This window comes from Talpa europaea (genome assembly GCF_964194135.1).
Source record: "Talpa europaea genome assembly, chromosome: 10".
Classification (NCBI taxonomy): Eukaryota; Metazoa; Chordata; class Mammalia; order Eulipotyphla; family Talpidae; genus Talpa; species Talpa europaea.
In genome coordinates, this window is record NC_140077.1 from 79,831,430 (window position 1) to 79,853,755 (window position 22,326).

General features: G+C 33.3%; 1 protein-coding gene across 1 annotated transcript; it reads right to left on the reverse strand.

Moving 5' to 3' along the window:
• Nucleotides 1-541: 541 nt before the first annotated feature.
• LOC311178815 (complement factor H-like) lies at nucleotides 542-20,700 on the reverse strand (the record flags this gene model as incomplete). Its single annotated transcript, XM_084245546.1, has 12 exons — nucleotides 542-973; nucleotides 2,397-2,570; nucleotides 3,592-3,768; nucleotides 4,398-4,571; nucleotides 5,174-5,383; nucleotides 5,858-6,043; nucleotides 9,637-9,813; nucleotides 10,826-11,287; nucleotides 12,013-12,189; nucleotides 16,620-16,796; nucleotides 18,448-18,567; nucleotides 20,517-20,700. The coding sequence occupies 12 exons, from the start codon at nucleotides 20,698-20,700 to the stop codon at nucleotides 717-719; spliced, it is 2,475 nt and encodes an 824-aa protein (XP_084101672.1). The 3' UTR covers nucleotides 542-716.
• Between the last annotated feature and the right edge of the window lie 1,626 nt (nucleotides 20,701-22,326).

Below are 22,326 nucleotides of genomic sequence, written 5' to 3' on the forward strand. Positions count from 1 at the left end.
TAAGTAGAGATTGGATTATTTGAGCAACATTAAGTTCAAAATTGTATTAATAATGAATAACTGTACATATTGTAAGTTTTGACTACACTTTATGCATTTTTTATATACAAGTGGGATATATCAGTGTTCCTTTCTGACAGGTTTTTCGTAAGGAATCTTTTGTCACTGGACGATATCCATTTTTACACACAAATTCAACAGGTTCCCCTGACTGAGAATAAAGTTTGTTAGCATCTATCCATCTCAACCTTATATGATGTTCCTCCATGGCTGTTGGTGATATTATACATGGCTCTAATGGAGAGAAAAAGAATGTAAAACAAATAGTGACAAATATTTTCACAGGACTTTAGACTTTCAAGGGCAATCTACATTGGTCCAAGAATTTTCAAAACTGTTTCCTAACCAAAACATAAGTTGTACCAGTATTAAATTAATTATTTAAATTATTAATTTAATATATAAATTTGATTAATATTTAAATTAATGATTTAAATGTTAAATGATAAATGATGTAAAAATAAAGCACTGTGTTTAATGCGTGATAATTAAATGTTATAATCCCAGATTTATAGTATCAATGATCATATTAAGAAGATTGATTAAAGGAAATTGTTGCTGTTGTTGCTTGAAGGATGTTACAATGTCTGATTTCCTCACACATTATTTTGTAGCCAACCATTCAGAGAATAATAGTTTCTTCATCCATGAAAATTTTAGTTTAAAGAGTAAAACATCATACACATTACAGTGATTTTCCGAGTTTTCATCAGGATTTTAAAATACTTACCTAGACATTCTGGTGGTTTTGACCATTGTCCATTGCGGCATATTACATTCTGGTTTCCATCAAGTTTATAGAAAGACTTGCATCGGTACTCAACTGATGTTTCTGGAGCATATACTGGTAATAGGGGTGAGGTAATATCTCCATTGTTTATAGGTGGAGGTGGCCCGCATTTTACTTTCGTGTCTAAAAAAATATATGATTTGCTGAAATTGACCTGTTAATCTCAGTTATTTCAATAAATTCAACAGGTTAAAAATGTATATGAAATCACATAAGACCCTAAATAGGCAAGTAGTCCTTACAAAACGATGAAGAAGAGAGGTCTCATAAGACCAGATTTCAAACTACAGCATAAAACTACAGTAAATAAAACTATATGGTACTGGAATAAAAGTAGATACAAAGACCAATGGAATAGAATTGAGAATCCAGAAATAAGCCCAAACTTTATTGTCAGTTAATCTGTACATGGAGCCAGGATACACTGGATAAAGGAAACTCTTTAACTAATGGTGTTGGAAAAACTGGACAGTCGCAGGGAGAAAAAGAAAAACATCAACAAGGGGCTGATGCAAACTCTGCAAAGAACATATGGAACTAAACAAAAAGAAAGCAAGTAACCCAATAAAAAAATGGACAGAAAAGCTAAATAGACACTTCTCCAAAGAAGACACACAGATGGTCAACAGACAGAAGAAAAATAAAACCTTATTATCACTTATTCTTAGAGAAACTCAAATCTAAACCACAATGAGATACCACTTCACCCATATAGAAATGGTCCACATCAAAAAGACCAGAAACAGCAAGTGTTGGCAGGATGTGGAGAAAGAAGAACCAGTGTACATTGTTAGTTGGAATATAGACTGGCTCAGCTCCTAAGGAAAACAGAATGAAGTTTCTCAAAATATTAAAGATAGGTCTGTCATATGATCTAGCAATTACAAACCTTGGTATCTACGTAAGGAATGCAAAGACACTAATTCAGGGGACATATGCACTCCTAAGTTCATTGTAGTACTATTTACACTCGCCAACTCATGGAACGACCCTAGTGTCAAGGAGAAATGAGTGAGTTAAGAAGCTGTGGAATGTATTCACAATGGAATACTACTTAGCTATATAAAAGAAAGATGAACTCTTTCTGTCTGTGACAATGTGGATGTACCTGGTGGGGGTTAAGCTAAGTGAAATAAACCAGAAGGAGAAAGACATATCAGATGGTTTCATTCTCTTGTGGAATACAAAATGAAGGGTCAAAGAAAACCAAACCAAAAATATACTCTAGAAATATTAAACTAAATTACCATATTTATTTCTCAAAAATCACTAAGTGTCTTAATCCTTAAGATAGGGAATTTTCCATGATTCCAATAGTTTCAGTTTGTTCAAATCTTTCATATAATAAACCATGTAGCTTCTTCAGTTAAAAAATAATTGGATTTTAAAGTACCCTCATTTTATTTGTGTTGAAACACTTTAATAAGAACAACTACATATATCTTATTATTATCCTTAGATGTCATACTTGGGATAAATATGTTGATATATTGAATATATCAACAAATACATTATCTAAAATCATGTATAAACTATGACACTCTACATTTGCACTCAGGTGGTTTTGTCCATGTTCCATTTAAACATATCACTTCCATATTCCCAAATATGTCAAAAGGTTTTTTGCATTCATAATGTACTCTCTCACCAGATGAGTACCTAGGCATCTTGTTTGGTATCACAGCATTTTCCACTCTAGGTGGATCTACACAGGAAGCATCTGTAGAGGAAGATTAAAGCATCTCCAAAGTAATGATTCATTTGAGTATCAAATCAGTAAATGGGGTCCCAACTATATGTGAAAGGGGAATCAAAATAAATAATCTGTCATGAAAAAATACTAATTTTAATAAATTTGCATGCAAAATTAAAGAAAGAGGGATAAAGCAATCTATTTTTTGGTAATGTTGACTCCCCTGTACCTTACCCTTAAATAGAAGATTCATAGACATTTTTGAATCAGTGAAAATGAGAGTTTTACTGGACATGTCCATGGGTTTAGTAAAGTAAATATTATAAATTATAAAAATTCAAGGTGACTTTACAATCCACAAGAAATTCATAAGAAAGAGATTAATTGACATCAATTAATGAATATGGTTTGCAACCATCCTGTTTATGAAGTGTATTTTAGGTTCATCAAAAAGTACACGTGGTAGACAATTCTTCAGAGAATATATCTGGAGCTGTAACACTTTGAAGTCCATGGTTAAAGAAAGATGATTAATCCAGTGATCCCAATAGATGTGGAGAAAAAAAGGGATGTAAATGTGTCATTTATGAAAACACTTTTTTTGGAGTGTATTTTTTGCAAAATTTTAAATTACTTTAATGAGTGATGCACAATTCATCAGTGAGAGTCAAGGAATATGTTAGCTAGTAGGTTACATAGTATTTATGTTTGATTCTTAAACCAAAGTGTGCACAGAATCCCCTGGGAATTGCTCAAACAGTTTCAGGGTTGAATCCCCAGAGGTTTTGATTCAGCAGGTTGAGTGAGCTTGTGAATTTGCATTTCTAGTAATTTCCAGAAGATGCTGATGCTGCTATTCCAGAGACCAAACTAAGAATTATTGGGCTTTAGGATTAGCCACTGAGTATACAATTTCATCCCATTATGTTAGGCATAAACAATCTTTGATCTGGCCTAAAATATCCTATGTCTATTTCTAATGATGCTAGATGCAATTAAATTACTTAAAACACCTTAACAAATTAATTTTGAAAAATTATTGTAGTACCTCTACATGTTGGCCTTCCTATCCATTTTCTCTTAATACACTGTACAGTATTGGAGCCATCTATTTGGTGATATTCTGGACATTTATAAGCCACTTTTTCTCCTGACCTATATGATTCCTTTTTCTGACCTATGAGTATGGCATCACCAAAGCTGGGTAAATTATAACAATCCGTTTCTGAAAGACAAAAAAGAAAGTAATGGGACCTTGCTTAGTAAATATTTAAAAATACATAATGGTCAATAAGTATATTCAGAATAGTTCTATCAAAGCAATAAATGCTCTACTATACTTTCTTATGCATGGTAGCAGGTTTGACTTGGTTTAGTGTAACAGTGTAACAAAGAAATGAAAGCCTAAGAGATATGGATACTTACATGCTCGAGACCATATTTCTTAAATTCTTTTTTTTTTTTTTTGCCTGTAAGGCCATAATATTATGTATTTCTCTTTCTGTTTTGGTCAAAATCTGTTATCTTTGAGTTAGAGAAATATCTTATAAAAGTATATATTTATAAGGTGATAACCAACAGCATATTGAATAATGACGAGATTGAGGAGCTGTTGTGATATAGGAAAGAAGGTGAGAAATCTCTGAGGATGTATATCAAAGGACATTGAAAGTGCTCACAAGATAATATGAAAATAAATTAAGTTGGTTCATGTCAAACTTTAATTACTAGGCCGATTAATTTTATACTAGAACTAGAAAATAACCACAGATACTTTGTTAAATTATATAATTACTACTTAGTTTCACATTTGAACCATTTGATGATATGAATTAGAAAGAAGATATACTATACTTATGCATTCTGGTAGAGGGGACCATTTTCCTCCTAAACATGTTATAGTTGCAGGTCCATCAATCCCAAAGCCTTCGGTACAATGGTAGGTGACTATTTCTCCATATTGGTAATTGTCTCCATTTAGATATAGAATACCATGGGAAATCAAACCTGGAGGTTCACAAGGAAGTCCTAAAAAGAAATGAAAGTATGATTACATGTTTCACTAACTCTGGGATTTAATTTAATGTGTGGATATAGGAGCTACCATGACATTACAGCAAAGGCACACAAATGCTTCCTAGTTCCTAGAATCACTATCCTGGTTCAGCTGTCAACTTGAGCAAGAACTTGAATTTCAAATGTCAGTATATTATTTAAGAGATTTTCAGTATTTCTCTATCCAATCATGTACAATAATAGAAACTAATCATCTTAAGGAAGTAGCATATATTCAAAGATATCAGAAAAGACATTTTTAAGAATATAACATTTTTTTTTAAAAACGATGACATCTCAAACATACAATGCTTATATAAATAGGCAGGAACAAGAAATTGTTTACTTATGTGATCAAGGAGGTTTAATGTCACAACACATTTTAAACATAAAATTGTTAGAATTTCAAGTGACCTATAATGAGTCATTGAAATGAACAATAATAGGATTGATTTGATTATAGAAAAAATTTTTGGTAAAATTAAAAAATGATATATAAATCTATGTATGATTGTCTAGTTTTGAATGAATTTTACTGAAAATGGAATTTTAGTTTGGATATTGTCCTTCCTCACCTACACACTGAGGTAGAGGGCTCCATTTTCCCATGTGGCATGTTATTTCATCTTCTTCAGATTTCTTGAAACCATCATCACAAATGTAACTAAGTTTGGTGCCATGTGGATAAGTCTTGGATCCTAGTGTAACTTTCCTCTCTTCTGAAGGGTTAGAAAATTGAATGGTTCCATGTTCTATATGAGGTAGTTGTGGACATGGCTTTTTTTCTGTATAAAGAACAGAGATCAAGGGTCAGTTACAAATATAATGCTTAAATTAAAAAATTCAAACATTACTTTGAACTTTAAAATGGGGATAATTTTAACAAACTAAATTATTTAAACTGAAAAAAGCTGAAAATGGCAAGGATGTATATCTCCATAAAATCTGTGTTACTATCCACTTATATAATATGCTCCTTTGTTCTGGTCCTGTTATTATGAGGAGCAAACTATGCAACTGGAAATTTTATATGGTATATACATAGTTACCCAAAGTTTTTATCTGGATTTATTACACTGAAATAAAAGAATACTGATTGACACATGAACCTTGATTGCAGTTTAGTCTTTCAATATGAAGTGGAAAGATATAAAGAGAAATATAAAGAGAAAGACCTCCACCTTGTTCACTTATACGAAATACAGGGGATTGTTAATGTCATCTGAAAAAATCATAAAGCTTGGTAGGCAACAACTGACCAACACATTGTGGTATTGACTGCCATCTTCCATCTTTACACATAATTTCTTCTCCGCCCTGAATTAGATAGTTTTCTTCACAGAGAATAGATATTCTTTCCCCATCCTGGTAATTCACTGTGGTTGTCATAGCTTCAGCATGGAGAATCTGAGGTGGAGGTGGGCAAAATTGTTTTGGTACTTCTTCTAAAATATGAAAATTATATTTCTTGATTAAAAATCATGTTAAAAAATATCAAAGAATAATTCAATAAATGAGAATAATAATATGTGATCAACTAATAATGCTATGTACTATGTTTAAATCAGTTCTACTTTTCAGCTTGATAGCATTTCACTAAATCATATTTGGTTTATTTTCTCTGGTTTTCCTCCCAGTTTGTTTTGTTTTTTCCTTTGATTCATTTTGCATAATTTCTGTGAAACCTACTTGAATTATTTCTAACAATTAGGACATTCTAACAGAGTTATTCATGTGGTGACAGGCACTAAATAAAGAATGAAATCAGGATCTTTTTCAGATATCCATAATCAGATATATTGGGATTGGATTAAAACCTTCACAGGATAGTCTACAGATAAAGATGATTAGCCAGAGGAAGAATTACATGTGTTAATGATCAATTAATATGATATATGTTATTGGCAAAAAAAATAAGATTTAGATATTCAGTGGTTAATTCGGTAGTTTAAGGTATGCCATTTAAAATTCAGACTTCTCCTGGAGATACCATTTCCTAGTTTGCCTGAAAGTTTGAGGGATTTTATATAAATTAAATGCACCTGGCTTAATGGATTAGCCAGCCTGGCTTTAGTTACATAACCCTCAGTTTATCAAAGAGCCCTTGTAAACTTGTGTCTGAGCTCCTGTAAAACTGAGATCTATTTTTGAGTAATATGTGAAAATGCCTGTTCAACTAAGGAATATAATTTGGAAGTTTTTGCACCTGGTCTGAATCCTGTCACACTGTATCTTTATTTGATGAAAGGGAAGTCATGTAAATCCTTTCAGTTGTCCAACCTTGTATATTCGAATGATTCAGGGAAATACTTGACTGACTAAAACACTTCATTCATGCTTTCTAATATTGTCAGATTTTCTATTTCTATCTAAGTCAAAAGCAATATTTAATTTTTGATCAAAAACATTTTTTCTTATTTCTGTTTTAGATATCTTTGCAGTTTTTTCCCAACTTATTCTCAAGGATTAATTTCCTTTAATTTCTGTTATTTAACCACTTTTTCCTGAACAGTCTTAATTTGCATTCACTCTTGATAGATTTGCTAAAGTTTGGTCTAACTACAGAGTTTCTCTAAAAGCTGCGTTATATTCTGCAAATCACCTGTTTATCCCTTTCCTTAGCTTATCATAATAGATGCTTCAGTTATTCTTTCCTTCTTTGTCCTTACCCAAATGCCCAAAAATAGATGACTGGATCAAGAAGATGTGGTACATATATACCATGGAATATTACTCAGCATTCAAAAAAGATAAACACATGCAATTTGCAGCAACATGGATGGCGCTGGAAGGGATCATGCTCAGCGAAATAAGCCAAAAAGAAAAAGAAAAATACCGGATGGTCTCACTCATAGCAGGAATCTAGAAATCTTAAATAAGGGACCAGGAAAATGAATAACTATAAGAAAGTGAAAATCAAAATCAACAAAAAACTATGAACCAGAGACACTTTTAGGGGGGCGGGGGCGGGAGGGGAGGGATTGGGGTCAGAATGGGGGGGCTGCAATTGTATGGGGAATATAACAATAAAATTTATTATAAAAAAAAAAGAAAATTCAGATAATGGCAAAGAAGATCTGGAGTCAGAAAATCTGCCAGATATGGTACAGAAGATTACTATCACAGAGACAAGTGAATGAATACACATTCTCAACTCTACATCCACATAAACATTTTATTCTAACTCATCTTGAACTTGGAGAGAAAAGTATTTGCAGAAACAATCTAAAGTTAAAATCTTTTCATCTAAATAATTGTACATACAATTTCGTAATTGTTAACATTGCCAATTGTATATATGTATATTTATTTTTAAAAGCCATATATGTTAATATTTCACTTGCCTATATTAAAAAGTGTAGGTATTACATATGCATAAAATAAGCTTATTTTACTGTATTCTGTAAGTGAAAAATGAAAAATTCTGTGGAAAAAGATCTTTTTTTTTCATACCTGCCAGCTTTGAATTTGTATATTTTACTGAATGAACACTAATAGAGCATGTGTCTATTTAATTAATTGTCAAGGCAACATTTACATTCATTTTTATGCTTACTGGGAAAGTGTGTTAATATTGTAGTAATTTTATACTGATTCAAAGTGAAGTGCTAATTTTTTTGTGGACTTCTTTACTGTTATCTGGAATAAAAGTATAGATGACAATATATTGTCCATTCTGATTTAGTAAAACTAATTTGATCATTGTACAGATGTTTCATCTTTAAGCATGTAAATATTTTTTTTAATTTTGAAATACCTTAATCCGAATAATAAAAATAATCATGTACAAAAAAAAAAAAGAAGTATGTTCTCTTCTATTAGATTGCAAGTGCTATGGCTTCATTTTGTTCTTTGCTATTATTTTTGCTCTTTATTTAGAGAGAGTGGTTTGAGGACATTGATCACATTAACTTTGCATGTTGGGAATTCTTTTATCACATGGGAAAGATCAATTGTTTTAAATTAATTGACTATATTATAATAAGGTAATATAGACTTTAGTACAAGGAGAACCACAAAAAATAAAGACCATTTTTTTAATTACAGAAAGGTTATTTCACAATGAAAATAATTATTATAAGTGTGTATGCATCTAAGAATATGTCACAGTACATGAAACAAAGCTGGGCAGAACTAAAAAGGGAAAGAGAAGTATTCACAAGTATTCACAATTCTATTAAGCAACACTGATAGCTTTTTTACTCTGACTGGTATAACAATTAGACAAAAAATTTTTGAAAACATAGATAAATTTGAAAAACACCATGAACCACTTTAACCTGATCTATCAAGTAGAATATTACTATGTTTCTATGTGAAAAGGTACCCACCACAAAGATAGAAATCATGTTGCACAATAAAAAACAAGTTTCAAAATACTAAAATCTTACACAAATGTTCTATAACAACAGGATATGACCAAAATTAATAGAAATAGATTATACAAGCACAGTAGTGTGTAGTATAGAGAATTAAAAGCAATAATTTTCCAATAGCAGTAAACATACCTGCTATCAAGATGTTCATTTAAAACCACCTCATTTCTGGGTGGCTTACTATATATCTGATTGATGCACAAAATATAATTAGTATTTAGAAACACCATTTTGGGTAGTTTCTAAACTGCCTTCCAGCCTAAAACTTATTTTTTTAAAAAAGATTTATTTATTTATGCATACAAGAGCTGGAATGCAGTCCAGAAGTGGAGGTTGCAGAGTCAGGGGGAGAGGATTCACTAGAGACAGAGTGGGGAGCAGAACAGATGAATCTACTGAAATACACTGCTGAGGGTAGCAGCAGGCTAGACAGGAGAGGTCTGCTGTGCCATATGGGTCAGCTCCTTGGCCATGGATCGAACTGGTGCTGCAGGGGCTGCCTGTAGTTTCATAGTGCCAAAACTTAACCGCTTGTGCTACCAGGGAGGATCCTAATACTTATTTGTAACATTAAAAAACCTCTCATTTTCCTTTAAGATACTATTTTACAAGTTCAGGAGAAATAGAATAAAAATTTAAGAACTTTATTAACAGGAGCTTACCAGTGCAGGATATTTTAGGATCCCATTTTCCATTTATGCAGGTGGCGTATTTTTTTCCTGATTTTCCTTTACAGTCGTAAATTGCGCGGTAGTTATGATTAAATTCAATCATATTTGATAGATTTGGATCATTTGCAAATGGCTTTTCTGGTTTACACTTCTCAAGTGCATCTGTTTCTATAAAATGAAAAAAATTCCAGGAAAGGTTAATTATAAGAACCAAAGTAACTACTCCAAATAATAGCTATCGAAACAATACTATAATGAAATTAGAATATGTCTATAAATTCCACCAACCAGGGTACTCCTGATCATATTGCAAGAGATGAGCTATTCTGTAGGAACATATATCCTATACCTTGTCTTAGAAATTTTAGAGAAAATATCCATAATTAAGGTATTTGCATATTGGAGACTGGAAGAGTATAAGAGGTTTACTCTTTTGTATAGTTGCCATAGCAAATGGTGATCACATGTTTAAATTTGTTCCCAGTGTGAAATCTCTGCAGATGTTCACATTCGTTTCTTGATTTCAAGCATCTCTATCTTTAATTGAACCTTAAACCATTAATATAAAATAAATATCTATAAAATCAAATGTATGTATGTATTCTCTCTCTATATAGAATCAAATATATAATGTTGCTAGTTTAAGTATATTTTTTCAGGCAAGGTAATGTTATATAGCAAGGAAGTAGATCTGATACATATAGTATAGGATGTGACTATTTAAGCAGATCTTTTGTCTGATCACCAAACGGAAACAGATACTTAAATCAGTAATTGGGGATTTAAATTCATGAATTGTTTTCTGTGTGTACACTTAAAATGTGAAGCTATTGGGAAGTATGAAAGTGCAGGCTAGAGGCAGGTATTAAATAAGCACTGGGAGGAGAAAATTGGAGTAAGACCTATTATAGCTGAAAGGGGATTACCTTAAAAGTAAATATGGGTAGATTAACTCTAGGAAAGAAAACTGGAGTCAGAGGAGAATATAGTTGAGGCGAGTGTTTTTGGTCTAAATTAGAGTGAAAAGAGGAAAGTTTTCATGACTGATATTACCTTGGGTTATACAAATTTGAATTCATTATAAATTGAGAATATCTCCCTATTTCAATAATGTTGCAAATCGGCATTTTCAAAGAGAATATTAAATTGATACATATTAATTTTAGGAGTGTATTCTTACCAATGCACTCAGGAAGTTGGCTCCACCTTCCATTAATGCAAGTGGCTGAGCTGTGACCAATCAGAGTAAATGCTTCTCTGCAACTGACCTGTACTGACTCTCCATGGTGATAGGGAGGGGCAGCATCTTCAACAAGACCATTAGGAAGGTCAGGTATAACTCCACATGTGCTCTTCTCCTCTGAAAATTTCACAAAAATGTTTATCATTAAAATGTAATTTGTTATATATGAACACATGCAAAAAGTGTAGGCTATAGTTAATTTTTTTATTGAATTACCAATACACTTAGGCAAGTTTGTCCATTCTCCATTAACACATTGAATTTTATTGGAACCCTTCATCTGAAATCTAGGATTGCAAACATATTCCACCACTTCATTGTGTTCATATTCTTCTTTCTGTGCTTCTTTAACTTGTCCATTCAGGAGTTGTGGAGGTTTCCAACATGATTTCACTGTCCCTGCTGTAGAAATACTGTGTAAGGAGTGGTTAAATTGCATATTTTACAGTTTAAAAAACCCAGCAAAATAGATTTTTTCTTCAATTTGTTTTCTATTATATAACTTATTGTAACATTCTTAACCAATGAAAAAAGAAATGTTTACACCAGATTCATGTTTCCCACTTCTATTACTTTTACTGAACTGGCTTGTTGGATGTGTATTCAAGCCTGTAAAATATTTCCTAAATATTCTAAAGATGTTTACAAACGCATTAATAAATAGTTATGTAAATAACATTCCATGAACATTTTATCAAAACTTTCAAAAAACACCATCATTCGAGATTAACAGGTCAACATAGTTTAAATTTGATTAAGCTGTTCATGTAATTTTATTGACTGTAAGCTGATTTAATAATATTTAAACACAGTGAAATGAGGTATCAGCCATGCTATATGGAATAGCCAATAATAATGTTGGAATTTAGGTAATATAAAAATAACAAAAGTAGTCCCTCTAGTGTCACCCACCTTATATCTACTACTATAGATACTTTTGCTACATATTTCAGAGCAATTAAAATTCTTAAATAAGGAAATCTGAAATATCTGCTACCCAATACATGTCCTCTGGTTTCAGCACTAGGTTATAGACCCAGTGGAAGCCAACAGAAATCAAGAGAAGAAAAAATATTGATAGCCAAATTCTAATTCTTGTTTCAAAAATTGTAATTAATATTTACCTTTACATGTTGGAAAATTAGGGGACCATCCAAAGTGGTAGCACTGAACTGAATCTGGTCCAACTCTGAAACGGTTCTGTCTGCAGAATAATTTCACCACATCTCCAATTTTATACTTGTTTTTGGAAGGCCGAACAGTTAAATAATCATCTAGTTTGGGAATTTTACATTCTCTTTCTATAAGAAAAGGTGAAGTAATTTACTGAAACTATCACTGCCCAAATAAATCTTATGTATGTCATGAGGTGCCAGGTGCTGCATATACAGAGGCGCATCAGATAAATCCTCCCTGTAAATTCATGTGAAATTCTCTATGAAATATTGAAATATTGCACATCAATATATGTGTCCTGTAAATTTATTTGTAAGTTCAATTTGCTTATAATGTGTTGATTTTATAACTGATATTTATAATATTTAGTGTTATATTTTGGTACTCTAAAGAATACAAGTATCTTGTCATATTAAAAGATAATGATAGAGGTTTAAAATTGAACACAAATAAAAATTAGTATTTGCTTCATATTATTGGGGAACTGGAAAACACCAAAGCCATTTCCTATATAGTTAGAGAAACATTAAAAATCACTTCATTAAGGGCCTCCCCGCTGGCGCAGCGGTTGAGCGCTGGGTTGTGAAGCTGCCCACAGCCTCTGCAGCGCATGTTCCATCCCTGGCTGCTCCCCGGCCACCGGAGGAGGGTCCCACATGGCATGTAGACCTCTCCTGCCGCCCGCTGCTCCCCTCAGCAGTGTACTTTGGTCCTTCTGCCTGCTCTGCTCCCTGCTCTGGCTCTGGTGAATTCTCTCACCCTCCCGCGCTTCTGATTGTACCCAGTGCTTGTATGAATAAATAAATAAATAAATCTTTAAAAAAAAAATCACTTCATTAAGTGAATAATCAAATAGAAATATAAACAGATCATACTGAAATATAAAACAAAATGAAGAAACATTGTGTTCAAGGATGCATTTGTATATTCATAGTGTCCTGAATATTTACATAATAACCATCTATTTTTAATATATGATAATTTATACTATATTTTAATAAATTGCTTCTTTTCCTGATTGAGTTAGGGATTGTGAAACTCTCCCTAAAATTTGTAAAATTTGTGCAATTTGTGATATTGCTAAGTGTTTATCAAAAATCATTTTTATTTGGAATCCTATCTGGAGAATAAATTTATAAATTTATTATAAAAAGAACTGGTATTCAAAATTTAGAATCATGCTAAAAAGAAAATTCATGCTATGTAAGAGTCAACTATTGGACATACTTATAATATTAGAAGGTAAATGTTTTTTAAAATAATGACACAAATAAAACTCAACGCATTTGCTTTAGGTTTGATGTTGAGTTTTGAAAATTAATTGAGATATTCACACCTTGAATGAGAAGCAGTGGGATTTCTTTCCTAAAATTCTATCCTGTGTTCTGCAAAACAGTGCCTTTATTTGTTGTGTCTTTGTTTATACATTTTGTGCTCATTTTATGTGAATTTTGTATCTTATCACATTGCAAAAAACTTTGCCTTAACAACAGCAACAAAGAGATCTCAGCTGTTGGTGATTTTTCAACTGTTGTATTTATCTAAAGATGTTTTAAGGAATGTGATTTAAAGGAGTAATTGAATGAGCATTGTTTCCCTGAATGGGCAATATTTATCTTTATTCAGCAGTGAAAATCCCAAATCCTAACACTAATATAGTAAGTCTTCACTTAAATATCTTCAATAGCTGCTTGGGAACTGTGACTTTAAGCAAAACAATGTATAACCAAAGCAGGTTTTTGAATGATCTGCTTTTGATTCCTGTCAGCCAGAATTGTGTTGTTCTCATTAACTTTTTAAGGAAGGACATTGAACAAAATGATGTATTCAAAGAGCTGCTATACTTGGAAATGTTAATATGAATTTTTTTAATCCAAAGTTTATGTGCATTTAAAGGTTCAATAGACATGGTTTGACTTAAGGGGTTTTTGATAACAATTCCTTGGGAAAAGTTCTAAAAACAGGAATCCCGGAGCAATTGCAATAAATTCAAGTATCAGTCTGTGTGCAATTTTCTGCTACATGGTTAAGGAAGTTGTTTTTAAAAATTACTAAACTCTTATGTCGCCATTCAACTTCTGGAGTCCCACATTGTGTTGTTGAATCCTACCAATGTGCCACATGATTATAAAAATATAAAAAATATATAATTTTAGACAAACATATTTGTAATAGAAAGCCATAGTGGACACATTAATCACTCCAGCTTCAATATCCTCTCCATGTTTTCCTGGAATTGCAATATTAGCAGTACCATGGAAATTATATGTTCATGATTTTGTATTCTTTCTTTAAAAAGGGCACCTCACATTTACAAAAGCTTCTGTGTTCATAATGTATGATCTGCCCAGAAAAGAAAATCATGATTATCTTAAAAGCTTCCCTTTTACTTAGAATAAAGCCCAAACTCTACTGAACCATTCCTTGCCTACACTTGCAAAGCCAACTTACCGCCCTCTCCCAAGTCAATCCAGACTCCAGGCTTATGATCTTTGAATTTTTAAAATAGGTGAATTTTTTTTTTGCTGCTTCAGATGTTGCCTATGTCCCTATTTCTATACCAAATGCTTTACAAGCTTTCTTTGTATAGATATCTTCCTATATAAGACAGTGCTCTCAATCCCTTCCCCTTTACCATTCAGTATGTTCTCATGACTCTCATCTTTTTTTTGTTTTTCATATTCCTTTCACCACATAATTTCTTCTAGTAATAACTTGAACTTTCTGTTCTTTCGCTTAACCAAACTTCTTGAAAGCTATATACCACATGTTAAATTTTCCTAGTAATGGTTTTTCTTCAGAGGGACTGTGTAGATTCTGCTCTTTTTATTTAAATTATTTTTATTTGCTTTCTCTTCGTCATTGAAACTGTTTCTGTTGTGGCAACTCTAGGTAGTCAGAGCCAACAATTTTTTTAAAAACTGTTTTCTAACATGACATATCAACTGAATTAGAAATATTTACCACTTCAACTATCATAAGATGTAATTAGATTACAATTTCTTGGGTTTTGTAAAACAGGCATGATGGCAAGAACTTTGTAATGGCAATGCAGTGTAATAACCAAAGCAATCCTTTGAATTATTAGAGACTTCATGAATATTAAAATATTTTACAGATAAGAAGGCATGAATAAACTCCAGATAGTCTTGGTTGTTGCCCTAACTTGTATCCTTAGTTAAGTTCTGAATTGGACTTGGAACCCATCTAGATTGATTCCACATGATCATTTTCCATCAATCATTTTCTCCTTTCCATATCTGTAACAACATTCTTTCTATCTTTTTTCCTCCTGATTCGCTGGGTTCTCCTTTTTCTAACTATGTTGTTGCCATTTCTCTTTTGTCTCACATCTAAATGTTAGAATGATCTTTGATCTGTCATGAATTCTCCTCTTTCTTCATTCTGTATTACATTTCCTATTTGATGTAATTGCTTATATGATGATAACCCCAAATATATATCTCCGGGCTACACCTATATATTCAATTCTGTAGTTTAAGATCCAATTTAAAATGTCTGTGGGTAACTCAACCATAATGTACCCACAGCAGTGTAGTGATGTTCCTCCCCAAATCTTTTCTCTTCTGCCAGCACCACCTTTCAGAAAGGCATGCCTATTTAACTACTTGCTTAAAAAAAAAGTTAAAAAATAATTGAACATACTTGGGAGTGCTGTGACTCTTACTCTTTCTTTCGCTTAATAGTTAGTAACATTTCCTATGTTTTCTAGCACCAAAATATATCCCAAATCGGTCCTTTATTCTGTATTTCCTCAGCCACTACCCTACTATGCACTTTTTATCTCTTCTTAAAATAAATGGACTCCAGAATCTTTTCTTGCCAAGCACAAGCACAGGGAAAAGGTAAATTCAAATATACAAATTCCTATTTTAAACCCCTTTATGATGTTTTACTAATCATAACATTAATACATATACTATATCCTTGCCATTATTCCGTTGTATTCCACCCATTCTTAGCTTAAAAAATCCCTCACATGCTGAGTAGAATTGGCTCACCCTGAAATTTCCCAGATATTGTTTGGTTTTCAAAGCTTTGCTCATACTGTTCCCTTGATTTGGAACACTACATATGCTTAATTTCCACAATTCAAACCCTGTTTCTAACTGTGGAAAACAGGTGAATGGCAAACAAAGTAGATTTGTGGTATAGTCCACAGAACATGATAAAACCAGAAAATGAAGAGCTTCTCTCAGGACCTGCAGGATCTCAGGAGCAAAAAAGGTGAGAAGTTGATAAGAAGCTATAGTTTTGCTTGTGAGTGGCCAGTTTTATATAATTTGAAAGCTAGCATTTAGAATGACCTAGACAATTATACTATATTCATAAATCCATCATGTATATGGCCCATAGAAAACATCATTTTAACACACACTGTTAAAGATAATTATCTTTGGACATCAAAACAACCTCATTTATCAGTTAATAACAATCAGCAAGGGACACCTTGATGTTAATCATTGTCCCTAAAAAATGACTCTATCAATTTTAGTAATTCTGAAAAAAGGAATACATCAAAAATAGCACTTACCATGGCATGTAGATTTTTCAGACCAACCATTGTCACCACATATTATGGAGCCAGTGGTGCCTCCATCTATGTTCTCATATCCCTTGTCACATTCATATTCCACTTTGTCATTGAGTTTAAACCATCTGCTATCGTTTTTGGGTCTGGCATGCTCGAATACTGGCATATCACATGATTCTAATGCATGATAGAATTAATATTCCATTTCTGATATTATTTAATTGTCAATCTAATTGAGTAAATCCCATCCCAAAGAAAATGATGTTTTCAAAGAGTATGCTAATATCAAAGAGTATACTAATTATATAAAAATAAGCTATGTCAATGATAAATCACTGTTCTAAAGCTTACCCACAGTGAAAAAAAACAGTTTCTACATTTAAATTCTCTGAAAAGTTTATGTTAAGAACATTTTTATCAATTATATTTCTGCCTTTATGCCATGAGAGAACAAAATAGACCATTACAGATATATTGTTCTTATTATTACTAAACAGAATAGCATTTTGTGAATGAAGATGTCAAATATGTAACAGTTGTGACAACTATACCAGCAAAAAATAGATTAATTGCAAAAAGATTAATTTTCAGTAATATGAGTAAATTGTTAAACATTCTATAAAGCTGTTTACTGGAAAAATATTAACTTTAAGGCATAAGTCTAATTTAATATTCTCAAATATTTTCCTAATGTCTTTGTATTCTTCAGTAATTATCAAGATTGAATGTAGAGTTCTATTGTTCATAACTAGATATAAGAACAATAAAGTATTTAAATATAGTTTCAATGTTCACTAAATGCTGCACTACAATAATATTAATAAAATATTTAATATTCCCCAATTTTATAATTTCTATAGACAGCTAGCTTAAAGCTGCTAAGAAATAAAGCAAAATTATACTAATTAGGTAAATAGAGATATTTTCTGTTCCGTAAAAAGAGTGTTATAATGGATAATTAATCACAATTTAATGTGAGATGAGTTTCAGCTAGGGGCAATTATCACATATCTCTTTGACTAGGATCATAAAGCATAGAAATTATCAAAAAATGGTAATGGAAGGAAAACAGGAGAAATGTGTGTCTTAAATATCCACTACAGTAAAGTGACTATATTAAATATCACTTTTAAAATGTCATTGAATGACTTTGGGGTTAATAAAAGAGAGCAAGTTCTTAGAAAAATCTTCTTGAATGTCTAGATAGTGGAAAAGGAGAACCTTGAAGCAGAATGTATTTTGGTGCTGTCTAGAAGTATTTCTCTTTCTCCATAACTACGTAACTACAAGGAATTTATGAAAATTTTCTAGAGGATTTTTTAAAATGGGCCTACCCTATAATATCAAACTTCTACATTATACAAGTTATTTTATTCTAAGATCATGCATTGTGCACCCATATGTTCACATACAAGTTTACATTTTATGTCTAAAAACAGAGACTCTCATATAAAAGTTGGATTACCTAGAAAAAAGTTACAGTAGTGACAGAAATCTCAGGTGTAATAATTGAGCTTACACCTGTATACACATGAGTGCCCCTAAGGATATTTTAAAGTGCAAAAAACTTGACCTAAAAAAGTGGATAGGCATTTTACTCTTCTGTTAATTAATCTTAAATGGCAAAATGTTATGTATTTTTTCAGTTATTTTTATTTATCTTTTCAAATAGAGCCATACAGGCAACCCCACCCCAAATAGTTAAGTTAAACTATACTTTCTACAGTATAATTTTGGTGATGAGCAATCACAATTAATTACTTACTAATGCATCTAGGTTGAGCTGACCATCCGCTTTTCATACATTTAATTGATCCTGATATTTTACCATCTTCTGTTAAATATCCTGGTTTACACTTATATTGTGTTTCCTTATGTAAGGCATATATAGTATCAGGTTCAGAAATGAAACCATTCTCAATTTCTAAATCTCGTTTTGAGCATGTTTCTAAAAGGGATAAAGCATATGGAAAAGGTAAGAATATGTTCAAAAAACATTTTCATAATGGTTCAAATAGTATTACAACATAAAAATTAAGAAGTCATTCCTGTTCAAGTCCTTGTGTTTTTAAAAAATAAGCTGAATTTCCAAGATACAAAGCCAAGATATGTTATTCATTTCTTTTTGGGGCAAAGTAAATTTCAAATATTCAGAATCACTTCTAAGAAATTATACACAGGAGCACAAAAAGATTATCAGGCATCCAAAGGCAAAGTAATGAATCTAGATATACTCCTCATGTATTATATGAAAGTTGACACAAAATTGATCATGTATGCAAAAGCAAAATATAAACGTCTAAAAGAATGGATGAAATTGGTTTAGGCAAAAAGGTTTTAAAATACACCAAAAGCCAGGATCCTTAGAGAAAATTTTAATACAGTGACTGGTATCAAAATTAAACTTTTGCTCTGTGAAAGACTAGTGAGAAAAATGAAAAGTAAAGCTACATTGGAGGCAAATATTTGCCAATCATATACCCAATTGAAAGCCTTATAGCCAGAATATATAAATTAGTTTCAAAAATACAGTAATAATGAAACAATTTAGTGAAAGAGTAGGGAAAGATTTCCAGTCCTAAAAACAAATATGTGTAACCAGAAAATAATGCTCAACAGCATTAGCTATTGAGCAATGAAATACCACAATGTACATGTTAACATAGCTATTGAAAGACACAAGAAAATGACTCTATCCAGTCTTAGCAAGGCTGAGGAATAGTTGGAGTACTTAAGCATGGCATGTGTGAATGAAACATGACGATCAACCAAGACAAGTTTATCCGTTTCTTGTAAATTAAATATATACTTAGCATCCATCTAGCAATTCCAGACCTAGATAATTAATTACCCATGAAAAATGAATTTGTGGTCCTGCCTGGTTGCCTGCAGGTTAAGCCTCAGTGCTATCACAGCTGTGGCCTGAGTTTGATCCCCAGCCAGGGAACTAACACACATATGGAGCAGCTGACTTCTGTCCTGCCCATTGCTCCCCTTAGCAGTGTATTTCAGTAAATACACCCATCCTGCTTCCCACTTTGTCTCTCTGGTGAATCCTCTAATACCAGGCACCTCTGGCCTACACCCCTGTTCTTCTACACGAAAATAAATTTAAAAATCTTTAAAAAAAAGAAGAAAAAATGAATTTGTGTTCATACAAAAACCTATATGTGAATATTTTTCAGCGGAAACATTCACAAATGCCCCAAATTGGAAACTACCCAAATGTTTTCAATGAGTGAATGTACTAACCAAGTGTGGTACACAATACAATGGAACAAAGCTCAGTAGTAAAAATAATTACGATTGGTATGTAACAACATGAATTACAGATTCAAAAGTAGACTAACCAGGGCCTTCCTAGTGGTGCAGCGGGTTGAGCGCAGTGCTGCGAAGCTGTCCACAGCCTCCTCAGGGCTGGTTCGATTCCCGGCCAGGCAGGGAGAATCCCACATGGCGTGGCAGACCTGTCCTATCTGTCCCACTGCTCCCCTCAGCAGTGCTTTCTGTCCATCTACCTGTTCTGCTCCCCGCTCCGTCTCTGGTGAATCACCCTCCCGTGACTCTGTCCTGTACCCTAGCTCTTGTATAAATAAATAATAAATGTTTAAAAAAAAAAAACAAACTAGACTAACCAGATAACACAGTGTGTGTTAGACCTCCATCATTTGGGATCAAACGTAAAACTATTGTTTTCTTTTGGGGACATCTTATTTCATTAACACTTCATTTTTTTTTTTTTAAGTGTTTAATTAGTTTCCTTGTGTTTGAAGTAGTCACTTCCTCTAGTCTTTACTGACCAACATTGGCAGAGAAATACCTCTGTGAAAACTGTTAAGGATTCAAAGACTTTTTCTGGGACCCTGTTTATGGATGTACCTGTTCATCATGTGTTACTCTCACTAGGAAGGGAATTCTTAAATTGCCTGCCTTTTGTCACTCTTGCAGAGTCAGTCTGGCAGCTGACACTTTCCTGTTTGCTTGTCCTGAAACTATGCTGAATGCTGAAGCCTGTGTTTTGTTCCCATTCCTGAGTCAAGTTAGCTTTCTTGTACTCAATAGCCATCTGTAAAGACAACATTTTGACATGTGCACAACGGCCTGCCCATGGTGTGGTTTGGGGCGAGGTGTGCAGAGAATCGGGGTGCCTGTGGGTGAGCAGGATCTGTAGCACAGCTCCCCCATGGCTAGTGGACAGGCTTCCTAGTAAAGGAAGGTTGCCCGAGGTTGGTAGGAGTTCTGTCCCTTTATGAATTCGGAGGCCTGGATGCTCTGTTCCAAGTTTCTCTCACCGCTTTGTGCTGCTGCTGATCTCTCTATTGTGGGCTATTGTGGATGTGGTGAGAAAGAAGGGGCCTTTTTCTAAATGTCAAGCACAGCCTAGGAAGCTGGACACTCACTCATATTTTTTCTTTTCCCCACTGGAGAAACCATGGACTGAGTGCATCCTCTTGGCTGTGCCTCTTTAGGGGAGGGGTGGGGTGATACAAGTTCAGTGAAACTGTTACTGTCATCCCCTCCAGTGCAGCCAATCTGGAACCAGTTTGTTCCAACAATGTGCTGAAACTTCTTCGCTAGAGTTCCAGATTCCCACAAAGATACTCTTCTTCACAGGTAATTGTCAAAAGCAGTGCCTTTTGTGGAGAAGATGGTAGAAACTCCTTTACGTCCTTCTTGCTGATATCACTCTCTTTTTACAAGTTTTTTCCGTGGATCTTTTACTGTCTTCTTGACTCTGTCTATCAATAGCACATTAATTTTGCTGTGTACTTATCAAGAGATTGCTGTGTCGACTCATACACACTTGAAAAGAGTAAAACCAAATAGATCCATTGGCAAAACAGAAGTTAATTGAAACTTTTTGCTGCAGTTAAGATACACAAGTCTTGGGAAATCATCAACATACTCGGTTCTTAGACACCTGTACTTACTGACTTTAATGCATCTGGAAGGAGGGGACCAGTTATTCTCTGTACATGTCATTGTATTCTGCTCATCCTCAAGACTGTAGCCAGGAAGGCATTCAACACGTACAGATTCACCCTGTAAATACCATCTTGGTCTCAATGGATAGTTTCCATTTTCCAAATAATTGAAAATACATTTTCCTAAGGATCGCAAAAAAGATAAATGAAAATGAAGAGGCCCATATGTTTGATTAAAGTAGAAAACTAAAAATATATTTACAATGCCTAATTGACAATACAGTAACTTAAGAAACCCATTAATGCTTCTGCCAAATGTTTGTTTAAAAAGATTAATTCGGGCCTCCCTGGTGGCGCAGCATTTGAGCGCTGGGTTACGAAGCTGCCCGCAGCCTCTGCAGCACCGGTTCGATCCCCGGCTGCTCCCCGGCCACCTGAGGAGGGTCCCACATGGCGCGCAGACCTCTCCTGCCGCCCGCTGCTCCCCTCAGCAGTGTACTTCGGTCCTTCTGCCTGTTCTGCTCCCCGCTCTGGCTCTGGTGAATTCTCTCACCCTCCCGCGCTTCTGACTGTACCCAGTGCATGTGTAAACAGAACAAACAAACAAAACAAATAAATAAAGAAATAAACATGCCTCTATAAAAAAAAAATAAAAAGATTAATTCAATATATGAAGTTATTTATCTTGTTTTTTAATTGCTAAAATGAATGTGAATTATGTAGATATTTATATAAAATCCCTAGTTTTATTTCTCATGTAATTTTCATGAATAGCTTCTCTT